The sequence below is a fragment of the Rhinatrema bivittatum genome, chromosome 3 (genome assembly GCF_901001135.1).
Source record: "Rhinatrema bivittatum chromosome 3, aRhiBiv1.1, whole genome shotgun sequence".
NCBI classification, from domain to species: domain Eukaryota; kingdom Metazoa; phylum Chordata; class Amphibia; order Gymnophiona; family Rhinatrematidae; genus Rhinatrema; species Rhinatrema bivittatum.
Genome location: NC_042617.1, coordinates 286910024 through 286935317, shown reverse-complemented (window position 1 = coordinate 286935317; position 25294 = coordinate 286910024). Strand labels below are relative to the sequence as shown.

The window sequence follows — 25294 nt, the reverse complement described above, 5'->3', positions numbered from 1 at the left end:
TGCCTGCTTCTCCTCAGTCTCGCGCGCGAGGACGCCCGTCTTGAGCGCTCAACTCCCGGAAGCCTGGCCCCGCCCCTGCTGATGACGTCACGCCCAGGTCCCGATATAACCGGCGTTCAAACTCTCTCTCATCGCCTTGCAACGAGGTTCACAACTGCCTAGTTGTCCTGAGTTGCGCTCCTGTTGTTCTCTACGGTTTCCTGCCTCTGACTCTGGTTTGCCTACGACTCCGCTTCAACCTGCTGCCTGCCTCTGACTCCGGTTTGCCTACGACTCCGCTTCAGCCTGCTGCCTGCCTTTGACCCCGGCTTGCCTACAACTCCGCTTCAGCCTGCTGCCTGCCTCCGACCCCGGTTTGCTACAGACTCTGCTTCAGCTACAGCTTGCTCCAGCTCCGGTTGGCTACAGACTCTGCTTCAGCTACAGCTTGCTTCAGCTCCGTTTGGCTACAGACTCTACTTCAGCTACAGCCTGCTTCAGCTCCGGTTTGCTACAAACTTCGCTTCAGCTCACAGCCTGCTTCAGCCTCCGGTCTGCTACAGTTCCGCTGCCGCTCGCTGCCCTGTCATCAGCTGGCCCTCGGCCCTGTACTGCCGGCTCCTGCTTCCCGGGTACCTTGGACTTCCTATACTTCCAGTTTACTCTGGTCCCGGTCTAAGCACACATCTGCCTCTGGACTCTCTGACTATTCCCCAAGTCCCGAGGACCCAGGGCCCTACGGGCTCCTCCTGGGGGGCTCCTGGTTCCCGGGTGAACACCTCCTCTCTGAGGCTCCGCCTCCCGGCCTACCCCGTCACCCTCGGTGGGCCGGCCCAAGGGTCCACTACCTTGCCAGCAGTGTCCGACTGCAACATCGGCAGCAAATGTCCCAAGTGGTCCATCCAATCTGCCGAGCAAGATTTTTTTTTTAGGTTAGTAGCTCCATGCAAGTTACCCCTTTTCTTTGTTTCCATCCTCTAGCCACTAGGGATCTTCTGTGTTTATCCCATGCCCTTTTGAATTTATGATCGTTCTTGCCTTCACTAACTCTTCTAGGAGGTAGTCGCTCCCTCTTAAGAAAGACAAAGTGGAATTAGGAAAGTTGCAGAGGAGGGCAACAGAAATGATTAAGGGGATAGAACTGCTCTCCCGTGATGAGAATCTATGCAGGCTAGGGCTCATCAACTTGGAAAAGAGAGAGCTGAGAGGGGACATGAAGAAGGTTATAAACTCATGAGTGGGGTGGAACACGAAAATAGGGGATGGCTATTTACCTTTTCAAACAGTATTAAAACTAGGGGATATTCTACGAAATTAACATGTAGCAGATTTAAAACAAAGTAGAGTATTTTTTCAGTCAGTGCATAATTCATCATTATCATCCTTCCTTGTGTTGCTAGACAACCAGATCTAACCTTTGATCCAACTTTAGATATTTAGATCAACTCAGTTCTTAACCTCCAAAACATTTATTAGAACAGTGAATAAACATAGCACTCACTCACTCACTGTGAAGAAATGGAGTTAAAAGTAACTACGCAAATTTTCTGGAATTATCACAACTGCAATCAGTTTTCTCTGAATGCTTGAATTGAACGTAACTGATAAGAAGCAATGCTTTTCCTAAAGGTTATGGGATAGAGACCCACAGGTAGTACTGCTGACTTAGCTGAGAATATTTTTCGAACTGAAGAAGTCCCTTCAAAGTTGCATACTGTCTTAGGATGCCTCAGGTCAAAGGGACCAATTGGGACCAATTGGGAAGGGAGAAACATTCTGAATATAGAAATGCAAAACGGGCAATGTCCACTCAAGGGGTTCAGAACAATCATATTGCAGCTCTCTGACCTATTATAGCAAAGGTTTTATGTAGGGCCCCTGGTCTCCTACAATTCTATGGCTGTGGTAAGGGCTGCAAAAATTTTGCCCTTGCTGCGGATTTGGTCAAGCCTGGCTAAATTGCCATGGGAAACCAGAGACTTTCTAAAAAAAAAAAAAAATGCACTGAGAGAGAAATCACGTGATGCGGTGAGCCTAGTGAGAAGTGTTCATTAGAGCTCCGGGTGCCACCACCTTCATTTTGCTTGTTTTCTCATAAAAATAATCTTTCGAATCCTGATAGAAAGTCAGCTACAATAGACTGGCTGAGAGTCTCTCCTATTGATTTTGGCGATCTGGAAATGACTACTAAGCTTGTCGAGAAGGACAAAGAGAAAGGTAAAGTTGTGGAATCTGAAATGACCGAGATTCTCTCGGAACTGCAAGTATGGATAAGCAGACAGTCGTGAGGCTTACGGAAGCTGAGTGGAGGCCTTAGATCAAAAATTTGAGTGTATAAATAACTTTTCTGAATTAAAAGAAATAATGACAGACGTGGGGAGTAGTATTGATATAGCTGAAGGAAGGATTTCAGTAGTAGAGGAAGATAATCTGGTGCTAATGTTGTGAGTGTGTGCACTAGAAAAATTTCTTAAGGCCACCGAAGCAAAACTTGAAGATCGAGAAAATAGATCAAGACAGAATATCATTCACTTTTCAGGTTTACCCGAGTCTTTATCTGATGGGGATCTTTCATCCATACTTGAGAGTTGGCTACCGAGAGTATTAAAATTGCCTGATTTAGAAAGTAAATTGATCATCGAAAGGGTCCATGAGCTCGGGCCTAAGAAGAGTTCAGAGGATCACCCGAGATTGGTTATAGCACGCTTTCTGAATTCTGCAGAAAAAACAGCAGTGCTCATGTCTTATAAAAAGTGTAAAGATGTGAAATATGAAGCCCATAAGATTATGATCTTTCAGGATTTTTCTGCGGCCGTTTCAGCACAAAGGCGTGCTTTCTCTTCAGTTTGCAGTGAATTAATTAATAGAGATATCTGGTTTGCCATGGCTTACCCAGCAAAATAAAAAATTTCAAAAGATGGGAAAGTGTTTACATTTGATTCGTCCCAGAAAGTGAATGAGTTCCTTGCTGGGAAACACTAACTCTAAATGAGATCACTGTGGAGTTTGGAGAAGAGTTTTCGCGAAGGGCGCAAGTTTGTTTGATTTTTACTCTGCTGCGCAATTAAGAGAAATAATGAGTTTTTGTTTCATGGCAGAGGTCTTCACAGAGTCAGTTTTTGCTGGTCGCTTGGACAAAACTCGTTGGGTCAAATGAAAGGATTTGACTTTCTTCTTTACTTAAAAAAACAACAAACAAAGAAAAGAACTGTTTTGCATTATTGTTTTGGCCAGCGTTGGTCGGCGCATATGACTCCATTACTGGAAGACAAACAGGGAGGCTATATATAGTGCTCTGAAAATAAAAGGGTCAGAGGCCTATGATCACCAGAAGAGCCAGCAGGAATCTTATACTCCCTTGTGAAGGAACAATGGAATGTGGGCTGCTACATTAACTGGGTGTTGCTCAGGAAATGTTATAGTTCTAAGAAATAAATGTTATGGTTCCTATTTTGTTTGCTGTATTTCAATGTTCATCCCAACTATGTGTGATGATGGGATACAAGGATTGAGGGTTTTCTTATTTGTATTTGCATAGGCAGGGTGGCACCTGAACGCAATATCACAGATCTCGGTTTCCAGTTCTTGTGGGGTTTATACATGGAAAATGGTTCTTTGGGATGGAGAGTATGGGCACTTGGGGGTGGGTAGTATTAGTAGGGTCAGGAGCTGGGTGGGAAAGAGAGGATGGGGGGGGGGAGGAACCTTACTAATGGCTTTAATAAAATCTGGGAGAAAAATAATTTGCCATGAAATTAGAGATAAAGCTTGCTATATGGAACATAGAATCACAGATAAGATACAAAGGGAATATGGAGTGGTGGTCCAGGCTGGGAGACCATCAGTACTGAAGGGTAATCAGTACATCATGGTTATAAAGGTGAGGATTGGTTGAAGGATAGAGAGCATACGGTGTATTTCTTGGAATTTGAAGGCTTAGGATCTCCAGTTAAGAGAGAGAAAATACTAACTGCTGTACAAAGACATAAAGTGACTATTGCTGGAATTCAGGAAACTCATATGACAGAAGAGGAGAGTAAGAAATTGAGAAGAAGTTGGATTGGCCAGTGTTTTTATGCTCCAGCAGTGGGGCGAAAAGCAGGTGTGGCAATCCTAGTCCATAAAAAAATACATTTTCAATTATCTCAGCAAATTAGTGATCCTTCGGGAAGATTTGTAATATTGGATGGTAAAATGCAAGGTAAAGAAATCACTATTTGTAATGTATATGGACCAAATGACTACAGACATATTTTTCACTGAGTTAACGAACAAGCTGGTTCAGACCATTCGAGGACCATTGGTGTTGCTTGATAGATCAGCTCCTAGTCACCAAAGAATGGGGGGGAAGGTGAAGGGAATAAAATATCTATGTAAGGAATTAAATCTCTTAGATATATGGCAAACACTTAACCCCACTGAGAGGGATTACACCCATGTTTTGAGAGCTCACTCAACTATGTCCTGGATAGATTATATATTCGTCTCTGATTCTCTCTTCCCAAAAGTAAAACAAGCAAAAATTGGTGTAATTGAAATATCTGATCATGCTTTGATTTGGATAGATTTTTATCTTATAACAGATGTGAGGAGTCCTAGGATCTGGACGTTTCCAAGTCATCTAACCAAAGATAAAGTGTTGATATCTGTGCCAATTTTCGTAAAAGTTGAATTTGGAAGATAGACTAGATGGTAGCCCCCCAGAAAGAGGAGTTCTCAAAAATCTTGAGATCCCAAGGATCAATGCTTTGCCTTTGGCTATGCTTAACAGGCCCCTCGAGTTACAAGAGCTTACAAATGCTATTAAAATTAGTAAGTGTTATGAGGCTCCAGGGCCTGATGGCTTAAGTGCTAACTCTTGTAGAGAACTGGTTGGTCAAGTTTCTGGGGTCTTACTAAACGTTTTTTGTGACACCTAAAAGAATGAATTTCCCAAAGGGTTTACTAGGGCTTATATTATTATATTAGAAAAACCGAGAAAAGATTTATCTACCCCTGCCTCATATAGATGCATCTCCTTACTAAATTTTGAAGCTAAACATTTTGCAAAAGTATTGGCGGACAGACTGAGTTTAGTCTTTCCTTCAATCATCTCTTCTAACCAAGTAGGTTTTCTGAAATGTCTCTCCATTAGTGCTAATATGATTAAACTGATAATAGTGATGGAAGAGTGCAATAAAAGAAGATATCCAGGGATCGGGCTTCCGGTTAAGATGGCAGCGTGAGCTGGACACTGTTAAGATCGTGAGCGAATTTATTGGTTTCTGTTAACACAAATTTAACTTGCAGCCTAAACATAACGGTAAGGTGAGGGTATATCTGATGGAGCCTTTACCCTCACCCATCCAGCAAGAAATTGTTCGCTTTTTGTCAACACCTACCAGAAAACCAGGAGCCGAGGAGCCCGCTGGGCGGAGCCGTATGGGAGAGCCTCTCGCGCCCTTGGAGGAGGCATCGCTGAGTCCTGTCCTAAGGAAGCCACCGGCGCAGAGAGGTGATGGAGAGGATGCAGGAGATGACCCAGGAAATGTTTGTGCTTCCGAGGTCGCCTCCGAACCCGTGGGGATCGCCGGCCAGGAGATACCGTGAATGTCAACACCTCCATCAGTAAATCTCGTTGCGGACCCCGCGGAGAGAGAGGAGCAAGGAGTGAGTGGAATGCCGAGGTCGGTACAGCTAGCCGGAGGTATCAACGTCGACCCCGCACCAGACTGTGATGCAGGTTCGGGAAAGAATGCTGCAGATGGTGGCCCTGGAGGTGATCCCCCCCCCCCCCCCCATCCCACTGTGGTGAATCTAGACGGCCTTTGGGATTTGGTGGTAGGGTTTAGATCCGAAATGAAAATTGCTTGTCAGAAGTTGAGCCAAGCTAATGCTAAACAATATCAAGATTTATCTGCTTTAGAGGGAAAATTGACTGAGACAAACAGCCGAGTTACTATATTGGAGAAGAAAGATGAAAAGAATCAAGAATTTAAAGCAATGATAGCTAAAGATCGAATAAGGCTGGACAGAAGAATGGAGACCCTCAAAAATAATTCAAAGAGTTTGAACTTACGTTTATTAAATTTTCCTCGTATTGTAGGAGAGACGCCATACATTATGGGGCGGATTTTAAATGGCCTGCGTGCGCTGGTGCGTCTATTTTGCATAGGCTGCCGGCGCGCGCAGAGTCCCAGGACGTGCGTAAGTCCCGGGGTTTTTTAAAAGGGGCGGGAGGGGGCGTGGCCGAATGACGTGGCATTTCGGGGGCGTGACGCAGCGTTTTGGGGGTGGCGACGCGGGCGTGGTTTCGGCCCGGGGGCGTGGCCGCGGCCTCCGGACCAGCCCCCGGGACCGGAACATGGACGGGGCAGCCGGCCGACGCACGCAGATTTACGTCTGCTTTTCGCAGGCGTAAATCGTGGAATAAAGGTAAGGGGGGGGGTTAGATAGGGCCGGGGGGGTGGGTTAGGTAGGGGAAGGGAGGGGAAGGTGGGGGGAGGGCGAAGGAAAGTTCCCTCCGAGGCCGCTCCGAAATCGAAGCGGCCTCGGAGGGAACAGGCAGCATGCGCTGGGCTCGGCGCGTGCAGGTTGCACAAATGTGCACCCCCTTGCGCGCGCCGACCCCGGATTTTATAAGATACGTGCGGCTACGCGCGTATGTTATAAAATCCAGCGTACTTTTGTTTGCGTCTGGTGCGCAAACAAAAGTACGCGATCGCGCAATTTTTAAAAATCTACCCTTATATTTAAAAAGTTTTTTTCAGAGGTTTTGGGATTTTCTGACATAGATATGCCAATAATAAATACCTATTTCCTACTTATTACTAGAAATAGAGAAACCAACATTCCCTTTCAAGGGGACCTGACAAACCTTTTGGAAAATTCTGAATTAGTTGTTATAGATAAAGGAACATTGTTGATTTCTCTTGTTACAAATTTTGAAGTAAACAAAATAATGAAAGTCTATTTTAGGAAATATCCCATTAAATATTATGATTCAAATATTAAAATATTTCTGGATCTAGCCTTAGCAACCCAGCAGAGACGGAAACGTTTCCTAAATCTTCTTCAAGAAGTTATTGCATTAGGTCACTCGTTTCTTTTATGTTTTCCTTGTAAATGCTCAGTTAAAAAGAGAGATGAATGCAATATTTTCTTTACTCCAGAGCAACTAGCAGGGTTCATAGAATTAAAAAAACAACCCACATCATCCCCAGAGGTTTAAGTTAAAGATGTAGGTTGTCTCATGCCGTCTAATCTTAAGTTTATCCTCTAAAAATTATAGAAAATAGGATACTCCCTTTTTTTTTTCTTTAGCCCTAATTAGAATCATTGATGTTAAAAAAATAAGATGTCATACAGTAATGATGATTTGTCCTAAAGTTATTGTTTACTTGAAATTAGGATTATGTATGATACCTGCTGTTTCTGTTATGAACTGGTATTTGGTTTGTAAATTTTTTTTTAAAAAGTTATAAATAAAGAATTAAAAAAAAAAAAGAAGATATCCAGCAATGGATGTGGTAATTGTTGCATATATATGCCTTCCGGATATTTGTAATGTTCAGTCTGTTCTTGTTTGGAAAATGAATAAAGATATGATTGAAAAAAAAATGCACTGGTGGGAGTGGGACAGCACTCAATGCATTGCTTCTCTCCCACCTACCTGCCACACAAGAGAATCTCTGGTGGCAGTGTGAGTGGTGCAACATTCCCCTCTGCATCTCACGGATCCTCCCACTCACCTTCTCATGAAGTTAAACAGGAGAAGAAGACGGGCAGCCTTGCAGTGCCTCTGTTGTCTCCTTTTTCTCCTCCCCTGCTGGGTCCGAGCATCGTGCTTTGAACCACGTGATTTAAAGGCAACATTCGGGCCTGGCAGGATAAGAGAAGGAGGAGGCACCATAGGCACTGCCCATCTCATCCTCCTGTTTTACTTCTAGAGTGGGTAAGAGAGGGGATCCAGGGGATGGAGGGGTGCACATCGGTGATCGTGGAGGGAGAGGAAGAAATGGAGTGACACGGGATCACTAGGGGAAAAATGGAGTGACTTGGGGATCACAGAAAGGTGGGGAGAATGGAGTGCACCTACTAGTGATTGTGCATGAAAGTGGGAAAGAGTGAACAGGGGGTAGAGTGTGATGTGGGAGGGGCTGAGTGAACTGGGGTTGGGGAGGGAGTGAATTTAGGATTGTAGAGGGAAGGAAAGACAGAGTGAACTGAGGATAGGAGGAAAGGAGGGAGTGAACCAGATTGGGGGTGGGGGGGGAGGGAGGGACTGAGTGAACTGGGGATTGGGGAAAGAAGGGAGTGAATCAGTTGGAGGGGTGGGAGGGTCAGAGTGAACTGGGAATGGGGGCAGGGGTTGAACTAGGGATCATGGGGGGAGGGAGAAAGGGATGGGATGGGGGCAGGAGTTAACTGTGTGAGTGAATATTCATGGGAGGGAAGGGAATGAATCAGGGTTTGTGATGAAGAGAGAACCAGGATGAGTGAGGTGATCGGTTGAGAAGGGGTAGGAAGTGAAAGAGAGAGAGAGAGTTAAGGGGTCAAAAAGCCTTTGGAACTGGGAATAAACATAAATAGGGGATGGAGCTGTGATGGAGGGGGAGGCGGCTGTGGCTTCCTACACGCTCCACCCCAACCCAATCTTCCCTCTTTCTCTTCCTCATCCCGAGCAAGCCACCCCCAATACTCCCTTGCTTCCCACCTTACCATCCTCCTCCATCCCAACTCCTGACCCCTCCTCTCCTTCCCTCCGATTCCCTTTCCTTATCCTCCCTGAATCCCCATCCTCTCCTTCTCCCTGACCTCCCCCATCTCTTTTCTCTACCCCTCCTGCTAAGATTCCTTTTTTATTTCCTTCCTCTGCGATCCAGGAAACACAACAGAAGCCGATCCAGATTGGCAAAGTAGCGACCAGGAGTAGAAGATCGGTGGAAAACAGGGGTTCTTTATTATCACAAAAAGCCGCAAAGGGAAAGCCCAACTCAGGCCCAGTTTCGCTCTTGTGCCGAGCTGCTTCAGGGGCTGTGATGATCAAACCGACTTTGTAAAGGACGTCTCTTTGATTGTACCTCGTACACCGGCCTAAAAGCGCAGAGACGCCGACATTCGGCTGACTGTGGTTCTTCGGCGAGCGAAATTGAATTTCTAGTTTTTGATCTCTTCATGCATAACGCTGAAAGCATTTTCACTGTGCCCCACGGAGGCTCTAGGTATGTTTCCGCTGGTGCAGCACGGTAGATGCTGACCTCCAAGGAGAGGTTTCTCAGACTAAAATTGGATTATTGAATCGCTATATGAAAAAGAGTACAAGGTACAATCAAAGAGACGTCCTTTACAAAGTCGGTTTGATCATCACAGCCCCCTGAAGCAGCTTTCTTAAAGTAAAATGTGCGACTTGGCTGCACATTTTACTTACTGTATCGCGCGGGAATGACTAATAGGGCCATCAACATGCATTTGCGCCATTACCCCTTACTGAATAAGGGGTAAAGCTAACGCATCGAAAACGCGCGTCCAAATGCCGGTTAACAGTGCGCTCCGCCGGAGCCAGATAACTTTAAGCCTGCCTCAGAGCAGATAGGCACACTACAAGTCTGCTTCCAGAGTTATTACCTTTGTAATGCTGGAAGCGATATGTAGCTCATAGCCTAAGTTATTCTGCAAGGGGCCGAGATCGCAGAGAACAGCGATCCCCGCACAGAGAAAACAGGGACCACTTTTGGAGGCAACGGGTGGGAGGGAAGGTGTCAGCAAGGGCTGGAGGAGGGGGGGTGACTGAGGGCGGAAGCAGTAAATTAAAACTTTTTTTTTTTATCAGGGAGGGAGGGGGGAGGCCCGGGCCGGCAGAGGTCGTACTATGGAACTTGAAAAGCTTTTTCTTAGCTTTGGCCCACCTTTTGTGGAAAGTGGGGGAGGGAGGAGATAGCAACGTGGTGGTGTGGAGGGGGGTAACGGGCCTGGAGTCACACGACTTGTTTTTTTGGGGAGGGGTGTAAGATGCATTACTTACCCAGTTATCTCTGAAGGTATCCGGGCAAGTAGCAAGTTATCCGGCCCCACAAGTCCAGATAACTTTAAGCTTAACCGGCCATAGTCAACCAATGACCGATGAGGATTGAAGTTATCCAGCTGAATATAAGGGACACGTTATCTGGCTAACTTTAGCCGGATAACTTGTCCTCTAAACGGCCTACTGAATATTGGCCTCCCAGAGTCTTAAAATTATACAAGAAAGGGTATGGGTAACCAGTGAAGTTCTTTGAACACTGGGGATATGTGCTCCCCTCTGCTTCTGTCCTCAATGAAATGCTCTGCGGTATTCTGGATCAGCTGCAGTTTATGGATCTGCTTTGAAAGAAGGCCCGATAACATACTATTGCAGTAAATGATGCTTGACATGGTCAAAGCATGGACTACTGCTTCCAAATCAGATTTAGGAAAAAAAAGCTGTGTGCAGCTTGCTGCTGCCCATCTACTTGCATAGGATTGTGCATCAAACCTCCCTCTTCTCACTGATGGTTTACAAGTGGGGGATGTGCCATCTAACTGTAGAGTGGCATCAGTTTGTTTACCAACCAGTAAAGAACAAACAAAGTGCTATGCTGGGTCAGACTAGAGGTCCATCAAGCCCAGCATCCTGTCTCCGACAGGATGCTGGCCCAGTCCCTAGAAGTAGATCCAGTTTCTTGCTGCTCATTCCCTGTGTCAAGTTGTGGGGCTCCCTAAGTCACTTGGTTAATAACTGTGTTCGGGCTTTTCTTTCATTAACTTATCCAGACCCTTTTTAAACCCAGTAATACTTTGACCACATCCTCCGGCAATGAATTCCACAGCTTGTGTGTAGTTTTAGATCTGCTCCAAGTGGAGATAATTTTCGAAAGGAAAATTTACAGGTGTAAATGGGCTTTTGAAAATGGTTACTTTTATGCATGTAACTCCTTTGAAATTTCACTTCATTTTTAAAATGTTTTATGGACGTAAATGGGCTTTTGAAAATTGCTACAATATATGCTACTCTTACATTCGTAACTCCTTTGAGTATTCCCCCCTGTTAGCTTAAAGGAGTGTTCCCTAATCCTGGGGTTACTTGAAAAGATAAATAACTATAACCCCCGGGCTGGTTATTGCTGGATAGAAGTTGCAGACTCATATCTCAAACATAGTTATTGATGATAACACTTCACTTGATGGTAAATCACTTTAATCTCCAGGATTCCCCGACAAGTCTTCTAGGCCGTATACATGGCAATTAATTATTTCTCAGAATAGCAGTGATGAGTGCTGAATTATCTACATTACAGAAATCGCACTGAAAACTGATTTGGTTTCCAGTAATACTTTTACTGAATTGATGTGTAGTGAAGAACATTACAGCTGTACTTTAATGTCTAGATGTTACATTTAAGTTCCTTAATAAATGCATGACACTTTCAGTCCTTTAATTTAATAGTAGATGTAAAAGCCAATTATTCAAGTTCTTGAAATTTCTCTTTTCTCTCCTTTCCCATGGAAAGGGGCAGTTGTAAGCTTTCCTCCCATAAAGTTAACGATTTAAGTATCCAATCTCCTACCTCGCCAGTATTCTTCTTCCACATCTCCCTTTCTCCTCGTCGTATCAAATAGACACTTGTTGTACTCCTTCTCCCGAGATCTTTAACAAATATATGTGAGTCCTTTCAGGGCTCCACTGAAACACCCTTCTTCCCTCTCTCCTTCTCTCTTCCGGATGGCTGTAAGTCATCCCTCCTCGGGATCCAGATGATCCCAGGTTCCTCCTCCTCTTCTGTATGTCAAAACAAAAGAACTGAGCCCCTAATTAATGGGAACCCAGAACAAGTAAAATAAAAGTCATTGCACCGAAAAGAGGGAACAACACAAGAGACCAAGAGGGTGGGAAAACTCCTTGCTCAGCAAGGAAAATGCTCTTAAAAATAGTCCCTCAAAAATAAAGGAAGGCTCCATCCCAGGTCTCACTTCTGAGAACTCCAGAGGCCTTAAGCCCTTCAACGTAATCGGAACAGGGGACCGCTAGCAGCAATCTGCCCCTGCTAGGGAAACTAAAACCTTCCACACAGTAAAATGGTGATCAGTGGTTGGTTATATATCAGAGGCGCTCACCATTTGACATCTCCCACAGGGGCAAGCTTAACTACCCATGTTAGTATTTATGTTTCCCCCTCCACATACACACAAGAAATGGCTCAACCCTACCCAACCTCATTCCCTATTTACCTGATATACTCCACTTGTGTGTAAGCTCATTACCAGAGTACCTAGAATGATGGGAGGTTTTACCCTTTTTAGGAAGGGTCCATCACCCAAATTGATTTAGTGAGTTCTAATTGGTGGGGTCATGCAGATGCTGAAGTGGATCCTTATGGAGACAGCAGGGTTGGCTTTCCGTTCTCTGGCCTGAGCAGGGAGAATTACCATCATTCTTTCCTCCATGAACCCTGGCCCATATAACTATCCAGTAGTGCTGGCTGCTTCAAAGCATTAAGCAGAGTCACACCACTTTTAAATAACCACAAACCATTAACTTTACTTCTGGTATTAATCCAGCAACTAGATGCAGAATTAGATTGAGGTAGAACTTATAAATACTGCATATACAGAGTTCATGGGAATATCTACAGTCAGAGTAAATCTCCTTCATGTGTAAACAAGTCCCCAACAGTATTGGCATACCAGACTCTCAGCCTTCATTTGATCAATCAATGACATCTTCCAAATCCTTAGGGCCAGATTTTCAAAGGGGTACAAGCGTAAGATACGCACGCATCCCCCATGAAAACCTGCTCGAAATTCCCCCTGCGCGCGCCGAGTCTATGTTGAGTAGGCTCGGTGGCGCGCGTAAGTCCCGGGGCTTTCCTGGGGGGGGCGTGTCGCGGCGGCGCACCATTTGTGGGCGGGGCCGCGGGCGTGGTTCTGGTCCGGGGGTATTTTGTGGGCGTGACCAAGGCCTCCGAAACAGCTCCCGGGCCTAGGAATCGCTCGCCGGCGGCCGGCCCGGAGCACGCAAGTTACGCCTGCCTTGGGCAGGCGTAACTTGTGCAACAAAGGTAGGGGGGGTTTAGGTAGGGCTCGGGGGGGTGGGTTAGGTAGGGGAAGGGAGGGAAAGGTGCGGGGGGGTGGAAGGAAAGTTCCATCCGAGGCCGCTCCGATTTCGGAGCGGCCTCGGAGGGAATGGAGGCAGGCTGTGCCGATCCTGGATTTTAATAGATACGCGCGGCTACGCGCGTATCTATTAAAATCCCGCGTACTCTTGTTTGCACCTGGTTCGCGAACAAAAGTACGCATGTGCGCAAATTTGTAAAATCTACCCCTCAGTCTGTAACATTTTTCAGAAATATGACTTTTACATTCCCCTTAGTACAATTCTCTCTTTTTCACAACCTTAAGTTTCTTCTATGTAACTCACCCCCATCACAACGCGCCAGAGAGATACATTACTCCTAGATGCTCCTTCATTTTAAACACCTGTCTCAATCCACTGACTCAAAATGGGACATCGGGATTACACCCCTTACTCCTGGGGCCTCACTCCACACCCCATAAGGATTACTACCACTTCCTCGAACCTCTTGAACTTCTCATGGGTCTTCTTCTCTCCATCCTTCCAGCAGTATGCAGGGTTTCCCCTGTCAACCCCATTCTCTGGTAACTCACATTGGCTCTCCTCATCTTGGATCAACCCTCTTGGCCATTTTCCTCAATGGAAGAATCCCCATTTCTCCCCTCTGGACATTTCCTCAGGAGAAGTCTTATGTTTTCAACTGCTATGCAACCTCATCGTACCCTGATCATGATGCCTCCCTGTCTCCTTGGAGCTCTGGCCCATGCTACCCATGTCAGCTCCTCACCACTCAGCCTGTGGTGCAGCCTCCTTGCTACCATGAGTCCTCAGTATGCCTGCTCCTCCTCCTTGCCTGCACCACACTCAAGCTTCAGCCCTACATAACCCTGTCTGTCCCTTGCTTCGATGCCTTCGCAGTGAGTCTGTCTTGGCTTCTTGCCCTGGCCTCTGTTGCCTCATAACCTCCGGGCCTTCTGATCTTTGCCTTGTTTTGGCTTGTAGCCTCCAAGCCTTCTGACCCTTGCCCTGCCTTCTGCTCTGTATGGACCTTGTCTTGCTCTGTGACCTCTCACTAGGTCTCTCTCTTGTCTTGTCCCTCGGGGTCTTCCTTGTCTCATGCTGCCCTCAGGCTTTTATGTTCCATGTTTCGTGTTGTCCTTGTCTCGCCCTGTTCTGTCCCCTCTTAGTCCACCTTAGTTTCAGTCCTTGTCTGCACTCAACCCTCATGTTCCACCCTTTGCCTGCCTCAGCCTGTGTCTTGCCACAGTCCTTGTCTTGTGTCTGTCCTTGTATACAGCCCTAGCCTGTATCCAGTATCCAGCCTTGCCTGTTCCAGCCCTGCAGTCCAGTCCAGCCTTGCCTGTACCAGCTCTTGCCCTCACCAGCACTCACCAAGATGTACTGGTGCCACAGCTAAGCCCTACTAGCTCCCAGATCCCAAAGGCTCAACCTGTGGGGGACCGGCCCTCGCCCTTTTCTGCCATCTCGTGGCACGCCCAGGATGCTGTTCCCACAGTCCAGGCCAGATGGTCCTAACAAGAAGGAAAGCCAAGGCCGTAGAGTGGAAGAAGAACTTCCTCCCTTAAGGGGAAAGCTCCTGCAGGGCCCCACTCCCAAACTGAGGTGGTCCCCAGGCCCACAAGCCCACAGGCTGGCTACTCCAGGCCACTATATCCTGGAGGTCCTTCTCCCTCCATCTCAGTGTGGATGAAAGCGAACAAACGGGCAAGTTTCTGCCAAATCCTCCCATTTTTATACCTCCCGCCAAACTTTTGTCACCCAAACAGGGAAACCCGCATTCTCAAGGGGACATACACACCATCCCTTAAACCTAAACCGTATTAAATCTAGCATATTGCTCAGTTTCCATAAAATGCCATCCAGTAGTCCTTTAACTTTATTACAGGTGCAACAAAGAATTTGTTAGATAAAAGTAAGCAATAAACTCCCTGGGTCTCCCCCACCCAGAATATCTTGTACTATTAGAATAGAAAAAATGAGCACAAATTCGGAGTCTCCCACACATGATTTTGTAGACCTTAATCATATTCCCCCTCAATCATTTCTTCTCCAAGCTGAAGAGCCTTGACCTGTTTAGCCTTTTTTCATAAGGGAGCTGTTCCAATCATTTAACCATTTTTTTTGTCCTTCTCTGATCCTTTTCTAACTCTGCTATATCCTTTTTGAGATGGGGTGACCAGAACTGCATGCAGTACTCAAGGTGCGGCCATCTAAAGTGTGAAGAACTGTAACTAGTTAAGTGGCTTTTTAGAATAACAATTTTGGCTGGGAAAGCAGTTTATAAAGTATTTTAAATAAATAAATAGATAAATCTATTCCAGGAAATGTGTTTAAAGAGCTTAAATATTCCATCTGATTGGAAGGGTCATTCTACAGATGATTTGGTTTAATCTTGGTAGAAAATTAAATGGGCTGTGGATAATAGAGATGTGCTTCGGGAATGAAGTTCATGTTGGGCTTCGTTTCGGGGGCGCCCACGGGAATTTCGTTTTTCCCACGGTTCGGGGGTTTTTTTTTTCAGGGGCCCCGATTTTCGAGTTAGTGCGTGCTAACTCTGCCATGTTAGTGCACACTATTGGGAGTTAGGGCGCACTAAACCGAAAATGAATTTTTACTGAAATTTCAGAAAAAATTCAATTGTTTTTCGGTTCTCCCGAACCATTCCGAATTAGGCAATTTCGTTGAAGTTGCCTAATTCGGGAAAAATGATTGCACATCCCTAGTGGATAAAGTAGCCCTTCTTAAACCGTGTATTGATAATTCCAGTCATTATGATGCTCTCCATTTTGTTCTGCATTCCTTTCTGAATAATTCCTAGCATTCTGTTTGCACTTTTGGCTGCTACCACACACTGAGCTTGTTAGGAAGCGCTAGGAGAGCCTTCACAATTTGTTAGGGAGCGCTGGGAGAGCGGTCCCATTTCCAAGGGCATTGTGTGCCCTTGGGCCACAGCACAACCCCAGAGAACTCCAAGGCAGTACCGAGGCAGACGAGACATGTCCGAGCCTGGGCTGAGACCAGAAAGCAAAGCCCCCAATCAACCTGCACAGCTTCAGTGAGGCCAACCACGCAAGGTTGGTCTCTGAGTGGTCCTCCGACCACTCCAAGCTCTTTCGGACCTGCCGCTGGGAACGGCAAAGGCGGCAGGACGGACAGGAGGCAAGGACGGACGAAGACTCTGGAACATGGTGTTGCGTCCGTTGGTGCTAGATGGCTTCGCCCTGTTTGCTTAACCTTGTTCACGGCTCCTCCCGCTTACCTAGGAAAGATGGCTACCGCTGCGTCTATAAGCCGACCTCTCCGGTGTCTCCAGAATGGCTATGGTGCATCCTCCCGCCATTGATCCTCCCAGGTACCTACTAGGGTGCACGTGCGCGCGCCACCCACGTCTTTATTCCAACTTTGGTGCAAACCTCGGGGGCATTTCCATTTGCTGATGTCACGCCATCCGGGTATATAACCTATTCTAGTTTGCTAGCTCATTGAGTTAGCAAGGACTCGAATCCGTTCCTGTCTACGCTACTCTACCGCTTCCGTGCTGCCGCTGGAAGCTCTCTCTCTGTCCTTCGGGGTAACTGCTAACCTGGGTAACTGCTCCTCGGGGGCCCTCTGCTTTATTTCAGGTGCCTTACAGGGAACAGGAACTCGCTCCTCGAGGACCTGCTCTCCCTGCCTCGGTGCCTGCACTCTTCTTCCTGGTGGAACACCTAGTGAGTACTCTAACTCTCAGTCTATCTCATCCACAGTACTACCTTGCTGGGAAACCTGCTTCTGAACCCCCCTATACCAATGGGGTGAGAAGGGCCCCCTCTGCTGAGGTCCCTGAGACTGCAACTACCAGACTGCCTCACTACTGCCACCTCTGGTGGAACTCTTCAAGCTGTATAATAAAGAACTATCTTTTGTTTGTGCATTCTGAGTCTAGCCCAGTACTGTGGCTCTTTACGGGGCCCCTCCCCGTGGTCGTGGTCATCTGCCACAGTACCCAAGGATCCACCCAAACACCGCTCAACCATAACACATGGAAGACTCAGACGAGGAACTTGGAACGTGAAGACTCAGACGAGGAACATGGAGACTCAAACGAGGAACTTGGAACGTGGAGACTCATACGAGGAACTTGGAAGAACTCTGAACAAGGATTCAGGATCAAGTACTAGGTTGAGGTTGTGACGCAGCGCGCCCTACACAGCCCGCCCACAGGACTGGTCACAGACCATGCTTGATGCGAGATAGACTCCAGGAGTAGAAGTGGAAGTTGAGACTGGAACATGTTGAAGATTCAGTAGAAGCCTGCACCGGTGTGCACCCTACACAGTCGTCCATGGCTGGTCACGGACCATGCTGGAGCGGAGCATGTTCTGGCAGAGTCTTGGTCATGGATGGAAGCAGACACAAGTGAATCTGAGGGCCGGAACGAGCCTCAGGGAACAGGACCAAGACGGACTTGGCTACAGGGAAGGATGACCCTCCGGAGGCTTGTGTTGCAGACGAGAAGAAGGTCTTGTACCACATAGCGCCCTACATAGTCCCCCATGTGCTGGTCACGGACCACGACGGTGGCACGCCAGGAAAGGTGGACGAGGAACCAGGGGTTCAGGACATCAAGGTTGGATCACGGAACATCTGGAACATCAGGATTGGATCACAGAACATCAAGAACATCAAGACTGGATCACGGAACATCAGGACTGGATCACGGAACATCAAGACATCAACAGAGACCAGGAACGAAACAACGAGGGATCCCACGAAGAGCAAGGAATGCTAAGCTGGAGTAAAGACGAGAAGTCCTAGGGAGGACTGACCCCTTGTGAAGGCAAGGACAGAGTGAAAGCAGGGCCCTTAAATAGGACTGAAGATCAGAAGACGCCCAGGGAGGAGTCCAGGTGGGGCCCGGGGCATATCCGGCCACGGGCCCTTTAAACCTAGCTAGAAGACGCGGCCCTGCCCCTTAGGAGAAGTGGGCAGGACCATGGACAGCGGCCATGCTGCCGCCGATGCTGGAGCAGGAAGGAAACTGGGCCTCAGGGCAGGCCCCGATGTTAGCAGCGTCCCTGCCACTGAAGGGAGGTGCTCCGAGACAGCCTCGTGAGCACAGGAAGAGAACCAGGTCAAAGTGGCTTCCATGCCGCAGGAAAGGCCCCGGCTTCTGCGGCCTCCAGGCCACAAGGGAGATGATGTCGGCGGCGGCTCCTGTCGCGGGGAGAAAGAGGTGAGAGGCCTCCCATGGCTCCAGCCACGAGAGGAATTGTAACAGAGCTGAGGATTTCAACGTATTGTTGACAATGACTCCTAGTACATTTTCCTGGCTGGTTACTCTTCATACATAATCCATCGTCGCATATGTAAAATTAAAGTAATTTTTACATATGTGCTTTTTACTTTGTACTTATCCACATTAAATTTCATCTGCCATTTAGATGCCCAGTTCTCGAGTCTTGCAAGGTCTTTCTGTAGTTCCTCACAATCTGCTCCTTTTTTAATTATCCTGAATTTTTTTGTGTCATATTTAAATCTGATCACTTCATATATTGCTCCCTTTCTAGAACATTATGTGGGTGTGAAACAGAGGTAAACTCTTCCAACATCACTCTCTGTGTGGTTCTTTAAAAAGGATAAACACCAGGCTAATACTCTCACACAGCCTAGTTTCTGAAATCAGATGATCAATGGTGTCAGAGGTTGCACTTAGGTTCAAAAAATCAGCACCACCCCCATCCAGAACACTCAACATATTATCTAACATAGTCAGCACACTATTTCTGTTCTATAGTTCTGTCCAAATCCAGATTGTCATGGCTTAAGATACCATCTACAAAGTTGACTAATTGTAGTATTGCAGCCTTTTAAAAATCTTCATGAAATAAGAAATATTGGAAATAGAATGAAAATTATTCAATTCTTGTGGGTCTAAAGAAGGTTTTTGTCAGAATAGGCTGAACAAGCTGCTGGAAGCATTCCTTCCCTCAGTAACGTGTTACCTATTGCTTGAATCTATTCTGCAAACCTCCTTATTTGCTATCTTAATCAGCTCAGGCATGGATCCAGAGCAGAAGTGGTACAGTTTAGTTCCTGCAATAACAGATTCCACCTCTTCCATCTGAAATTCATCCATCGTCTTTGATATCTCAAATCACTTAGGAAATATGTCGCTAGCTCTAGATTCAATATTGGTTCTGATCTGAGCCACTTTGTTCACAAAAGGGTCAGCTAATTTGTCACAAGTTTGCTCTAATGGGGGCAAACTTGTAGGCCCCTCAGGAGGAGAGAAAAAGTTATTTATAACCTTAAATAATCCCCTTGATGAGCTTTTTTGTTTATGAAATCTGATTAAAGAAAAATAATTTTGTAGCTCTAAACACTCAAAATTATATAATCTTAAAAAATGCATTATATACTAAAAGGTTGGCTTCCAGTCGGGATTGGGCTGCAATTTACATTTTACCAAGCTTCAGCTGATGAATCACTGAAGTGAACCATGGAGATGGATGACTGGACATAATCCATGGTTTAAGAAGGGCTACATATCCACAGTCCATTTAATTTTCTACCAAGATTCAACCAAAGCATCTGTAGAACGACCCTTCCAATCAAATGGAATATTTAAGTCCTTTAAACACCTTTCCTGAAATAGATTTATCTATTTATTCATTTAAAATAATTTATAAACCGCTTTCCCAGCCAAAATTGGTTTGTTCTAAAAAGCCACTTAACTGGTTACTGTTCTTCACACTTTTAGATCTACATGGCTTATTAATTTCCCTTTGATTAGAAAGTGGTTGAAGCAGGAAACAGGGACAGAAAGCTTCCTTCTCACTTTGCAGGAGGCAGGGGGTCACCTTCAGGCCCTGCAGAGGTGGAAAAACCTTGTCTGCAGCCCCAGCTCAGTGCTCCTTCCACGGGAGAACAGCTGTTGCTATGGGGCCCAAGAGAGTTTCCCCACACAGAAAAGCATCCATAATTTTGTTCCAAAAAATTAGAAAAAAAACAAAGAAAAAGGAATTTATTGCAGGGTTCTCTTCTTACAACCCTTCTCAAGCTATGGGCAGGATGGGTGGTCCCCCTTTAGGCTTGGGTGTCGTTATCCTCCTTGGTGCTTCTCAGCAGTACTGGAGAGAGCTCTTTACTGCTCCTCCGACAAACTTCCTCAGCAGATCTACCAGCTGAGAACTTTTCAAGGGCTAAACTTCCAAGACGTTCCCTTCTCCCCCCTAGGGAGGGGAGGAGTAGCCTAGTGCTTAGAGCAGCAGGCTGCGAACCCGAGAAGTCAGGCTTTAAATCTGGCGGCTGCTCCTTGTGACCTTGGGCAAGTCACGTCACCCTCCGCTGCCTCAGGTACAAACTGGGAGGTTAACTTTCAAACCGCTGCGCACAGCGGCATATACTCGTGCCTATTTGCTATAGCATTTTATAATACATGCATGTTTTATAAAATACACAGGATTCTACCGTGCAACATACGTGCATACGTAAGCTTACACACGAATAAGTGCGCCACATTGAAACCTCGCATATCAATGGATTGAGCGCATGTACTTTACCCACCTGTTTTAAATATATATGTGTATATTTTGCACGTGAAAGTAGACTAGGACTTACTCGCGCAAGTCGGCCAATTTTAAAACATGCGAGCATCGAGGAAATTAAGCAGTTACTAATTTACCAATTAGTCTACCAGTTCTCCCAGACCTTCCCCCAGGTCTTCGCAACCCTCCCGGTTCTTCAGCCTGAACTCCCCTCACGCCACCCAGACCTCCCACCCTGTCAGTAGTACACAATAAACACCTTGAATATCATTTACATTAGATAATTAGCAGATAAGATATCACTTTCAGCGGATAATACACTAGTAAGCTGGAAGATGTACTTATAAGAGTCTTTTACAATAGCAGTGTACGGACATAATTGTTAGTCCCACCCTGGATTGCCCCAGACCACCTGTTTTTTTTACATGCGTATATGTGCGTGCAAAAGTGAACATATGCATGTATTTCCAACTTTTATAAAATACAGAATGCATGCGTATAGGTTACTTACGTGCATATGTGCTGTATTTTACGTGCACAACGTTCTGAAAACTCACCGTTTAGATTGCGAGCCCTCTGGAGACAGAGAAATACCTACAGTACCTGAATGTAACCCGCTTTGGAGTGCCTGAAAAAGATGGAATTAAACCAAAAATAAAAAAGACTGTCAGCTCTCCAATCTTAGAACTCCTTCTCTCAACCCCTCGCTCTCCAAATTCCTCCTGGTGCTTGTGAAAGGACCTTTACATTTCCAACCCAGACCATATCATTCACCATCTAAAATCACCTCCCAGAACATCCCCTTAGTGGAAGATTCTTCATAGTGTACACAGAACAGAATTTAGTGGCCCAACACGAGTCACAGATAGAAGCTGTAGAACCTGCTGGAGGATGGGGTCAAGTTTAGGGGTTTAGTTGGGTTTAAAAAAGGTTTGGACAAATTTCCGAAGAGCAGGTCCATGATCAATTATTAGTAGGGCTGGATTTAAAATGTGGGCACCCATAAGCAATAATTTGAGGGAGAAGGGGGTGGAGGACAGAAATCATCACAAGGTGTAGATAGAGGGTGACCCCATCCACAGAGGTCATAGGAGGTACGGGACAGAGGCCCCCAAATGGCCTTTCACCAGATCCTCCTTTCTCCTGGCATCCACTTCATCTTGGAGTCACTTAGAGTGGTTTCTGCCCCGCAGAAGCAACAACTCTTGGAAGAAAACTCAGCATGGGGCCTACACGCCATCTTGCGCTTCAGGCCCTGTGGTAGCCCTGCCCCCTCCTTCCGCATGGGCTTTCTGTTACCGTGAGCGAAAGGCCAGGCCGCTGCAGGCCCTGTGAGTGCAGGATGGCTTTGCAGGCCCCTTCCTGGACTTTCTTCTTGGAGTTGTTGCTGCTGCTGCTGCAGAGCAGACACTTCTAGGGGACGAGTGGTGCAGCAAGTTTCCTTCATTGCCTGTGCCTAATATCCGGGCCTGATTATTAGCCAGGTAGGCCCGGGGAATGCAACAGGGAATGGATCTCCTCATTAGGATCTTCCAGGTACTTCCTAGTGACCCGACTTGGCCACTGTCAGAGACAAGATGCAGTGCCCGATAGACCATTAGTCTGACCCAGCATGACCCTTCTTACATTCTTATGTTCTGCCATCCTTATCTGCTTTGGAAATGTGTAGCTCAGGAAGAGAAGGTGAATCGCTTCTGACTAACAACCAAGCTTCAGGAAAGGACAAAAGGCAAGCGAGAGTGCGAGAAGCCTGCCAGTTTCTGCCAGGCCAGTTTGTCTTTTGCTTCGAGGCTTTAAATTTTCTGCAGCTTCTGGGAAGGAAAAACTGAGCAGAAAACAATTGCGTAATCAGCCACTTTGTGCAAAAGCCATGGGTGACTTTTGCCCCAAATGCTAAACTGAAAAGTTGGGCAAAAAAGCCTTTCTCAATAATGAGAAAACCAAGTTACAAAATTAACTGGAATAAAAACTGGAAGGAGGTTTGAAGTTTTGATGCCATCTCTAACCGTGATAATGTGATGTGACAGTGCCAGACTCTGAGAAAGAGAAGGAGGTAGAATATTAAGGCGTAGAGGAAGCTGATTGGCTGACAGGTTTCTTTTGCCTAATGCTATGCTGTCAGGTAGGGAGTGGATTAGCCATCGTTACTGTACATATCAGAGTATAAAGTTGCCAGTTGTGCTGCCTTGCATTATTTAACTTCTGCTCCTCTTTGTCTCTCCTGTTTTCCAGGGGGAATTGCTCAGCCCGTGCCGGTGTGATGGATCCGTGCGCTGCACTCACCAGCCCTGCCTGATACGGTGGATCAGTGAGAGAGGCTCGTGGAGCTGTGAGCTCTGTTATTTCAAATACCAAGTCTTAGCCATCAGCACTAAAAACCCCCTCCAGGTGGGTGACAGACTGGAAGCACCCGGCCCACATTTTAGGGGAAGTGGAAGGTTTCAGTGGGGCCGGGAGAACTTGGAAATGTTTGGGGGTTTTGTAAAAAAAAAAATTGAATTTCTTGGAAGGTCCTGGATATATCTTGAATAATTTGGGGTTTCATGAAACAGTTTGGGGGCCCTTATGACCAGCATTTCGATTATCACCCAGAGGAAGACCTCAGAAGGTAGTTTGAAATGTCAGTAAGTTGGGCTAAATACATTGTCTTTTTGTATGTTTACGTCAACTGTCTCTCTTATTTTTTATATTTTCCGCCAAAAGCGTTGTCATTGTTCTCCTTTTCCACCAATTACCCCACAATTCTACATCCCATCAGAGCATCCAAATCTTGGCATGGAAGTGATCCCTTCGGGTAATAGATGAAGGCTCATGAGAAATTTAGAGCATGAGAGAGACCTCGCATGGCATATGGTTTGATTGGATAAAGCTCGGTTTAAAAAGAAAACAAATATTTTTTTCTTTAATGTTTCTCTGGAAGTCGTCAATGTGAGGTCAACATTCAAAACAGTTTGTCCGGGGTAACTTTATCTAGGGAGCTTCCTACTTGCTGCACCACTCAATAGGTACTTCTTTGTTTACAAGCAGGGTTCACCAGGGACTTGTGGTTCCTGTTTTTCTTAGGATGACGTTTGTCCTGCAGAGCCGCAGAGTTATAGTTGGGCTGCCTGTTTGCACACCCTCTGGCAGTGACTCTTGTCTTTTGCATCTTTCCAGTGGCAGGCAATCTCTCTGACGGTGATTGAGAAGGTCCAGATAGCAGCCATCATCCTGGGTTCCCTCTTCCTCATCGCCAGCATCTCCTGGTTAATCTGGTCATCGCTCAGCCCCTCCGCCAAGTGGCAGCGCCAGGACCTGCTCTTCCAGATCTGTTATGGCATGTATGGATTCATGGACATAGTCTGCATAGGTAATCTTTAAACAATTTTGTTTATTGCAACTGCCAAAAATAATGGGCAAAAATATTTTTTTTTCTTCTTTTTTTCATGTTTGTTCACACCATTGCTTACAATGAGGAGAAAAATAGTCATCTAAAACCTAATTCAATATTAATAAAACCATGATACAAGTTAGTATTCTTCAGTGCCACTAATTCCCTTTACAAGACAATTCCAGCGCCTTGAAAAGTCTATCCACCCTTGTACATTTTTCACATTCTGTTATCTAAAAAATAGAAATCAAAATGTATTAAAGTATGAGTTGAGTTTGTTTCATTAATCTACACAATATACTCTACACTTTCATCATGAAAGAACAATAATAGAAATATCTAACTTATAATAGAGGGAAGTTGCCCTGTGTCTACATTACTGGTATGCAAATTTAACTCCGCCCCCTCCCTCCCTGTACTCTCTAGCTCCACCTCCTCTCTGTAGGAAACTTGAGACCACCCTGAAAGAGAAACATTGGTGGCAGTGGGTGGCGCAATCTACCCTCCCCTTGACCCCCTCCCCCCCCCCTTACTCACCAGCTCCTCTCTGCCAAACAGGAGGAGCAGGAGGAGGGCGGCCTTGCAGTAAGTCCAGCGCATCTTCCCTCCTCTCCTTCCGGGGCCCAAGCATCATGCTTTAAACTCCAAAAGCCTGAAAAGATCCTACCTGAGTCCAAAACTCTGTCTCTTGAACAGAAACTATGTCCTAATCCCTTTGGGGTAGAGATTCTGTGGAGGGTCTCCCACGCTTCCTTTTAGATCTGGGTGACTTCTCTGAAGGAAAAGTCTGAGGCACACAGGAGCCAGCTATCTAAGCCCAGCTGCCTGGGAGGGAGGGGTGGATCAAAATCCTCCTCACAACAAAAAGGAGAAAATCCAATTCAGTCCTAACACCTCAGGTGGGTAATACTATCACTGGTCTTGCTTCCTTTCCTCTATAGAACAGAATAGGACAGCTCATAGGTTTCCAGCCCCTTCTCTCTGGATTGAGCTTGCCCCTCTCCAAAGGGTACAGGGGTTTCTCCAGAACAAGAAAAAAAACTGATATGAACAAAGCTTGATCAAAATTCACAATTTCTGTTCCAAAAAAATGAGGCGGACCCTCTCAGAAAAGGGGTGTACTGATAAGGAATCTCCTCTAAATGGACAAAAACACCAAGTTTGGTTAGTGGGCCCAACTCAGCAGGGAAAAGCAAAACAGCTCTTTACTCTACAAGAATCAACTCAAAATGACCACACTCTCCTCTTACCTAGTCCCACCAAATAGATTTGGGACCTCCAATCACAACCAGCCTTAGAGGAGGGGCTGAAATGGACTGAGGTATC

General features: G+C 46.1%; 1 protein-coding gene across 1 annotated transcript in view; it reads left to right on the top strand.

The window, feature by feature from the left end:
* The window catches only part of MARCH9 (membrane associated ring-CH-type finger 9), a 226912-nt gene that overhangs the window by 189018 nt on the left and 12600 nt on the right, over positions 1 to 25294 (top strand). The window contains exons 2-3 of the mRNA XM_029594902.1: positions 22831 to 22986; positions 23755 to 23947. Of these exons, the coding sequence (XP_029450762.1) occupies positions 22831 to 22986; positions 23755 to 23947 (349 nt within the window). The remainder of the gene's footprint in view (positions 1 to 22830; positions 22987 to 23754; positions 23948 to 25294) is intronic.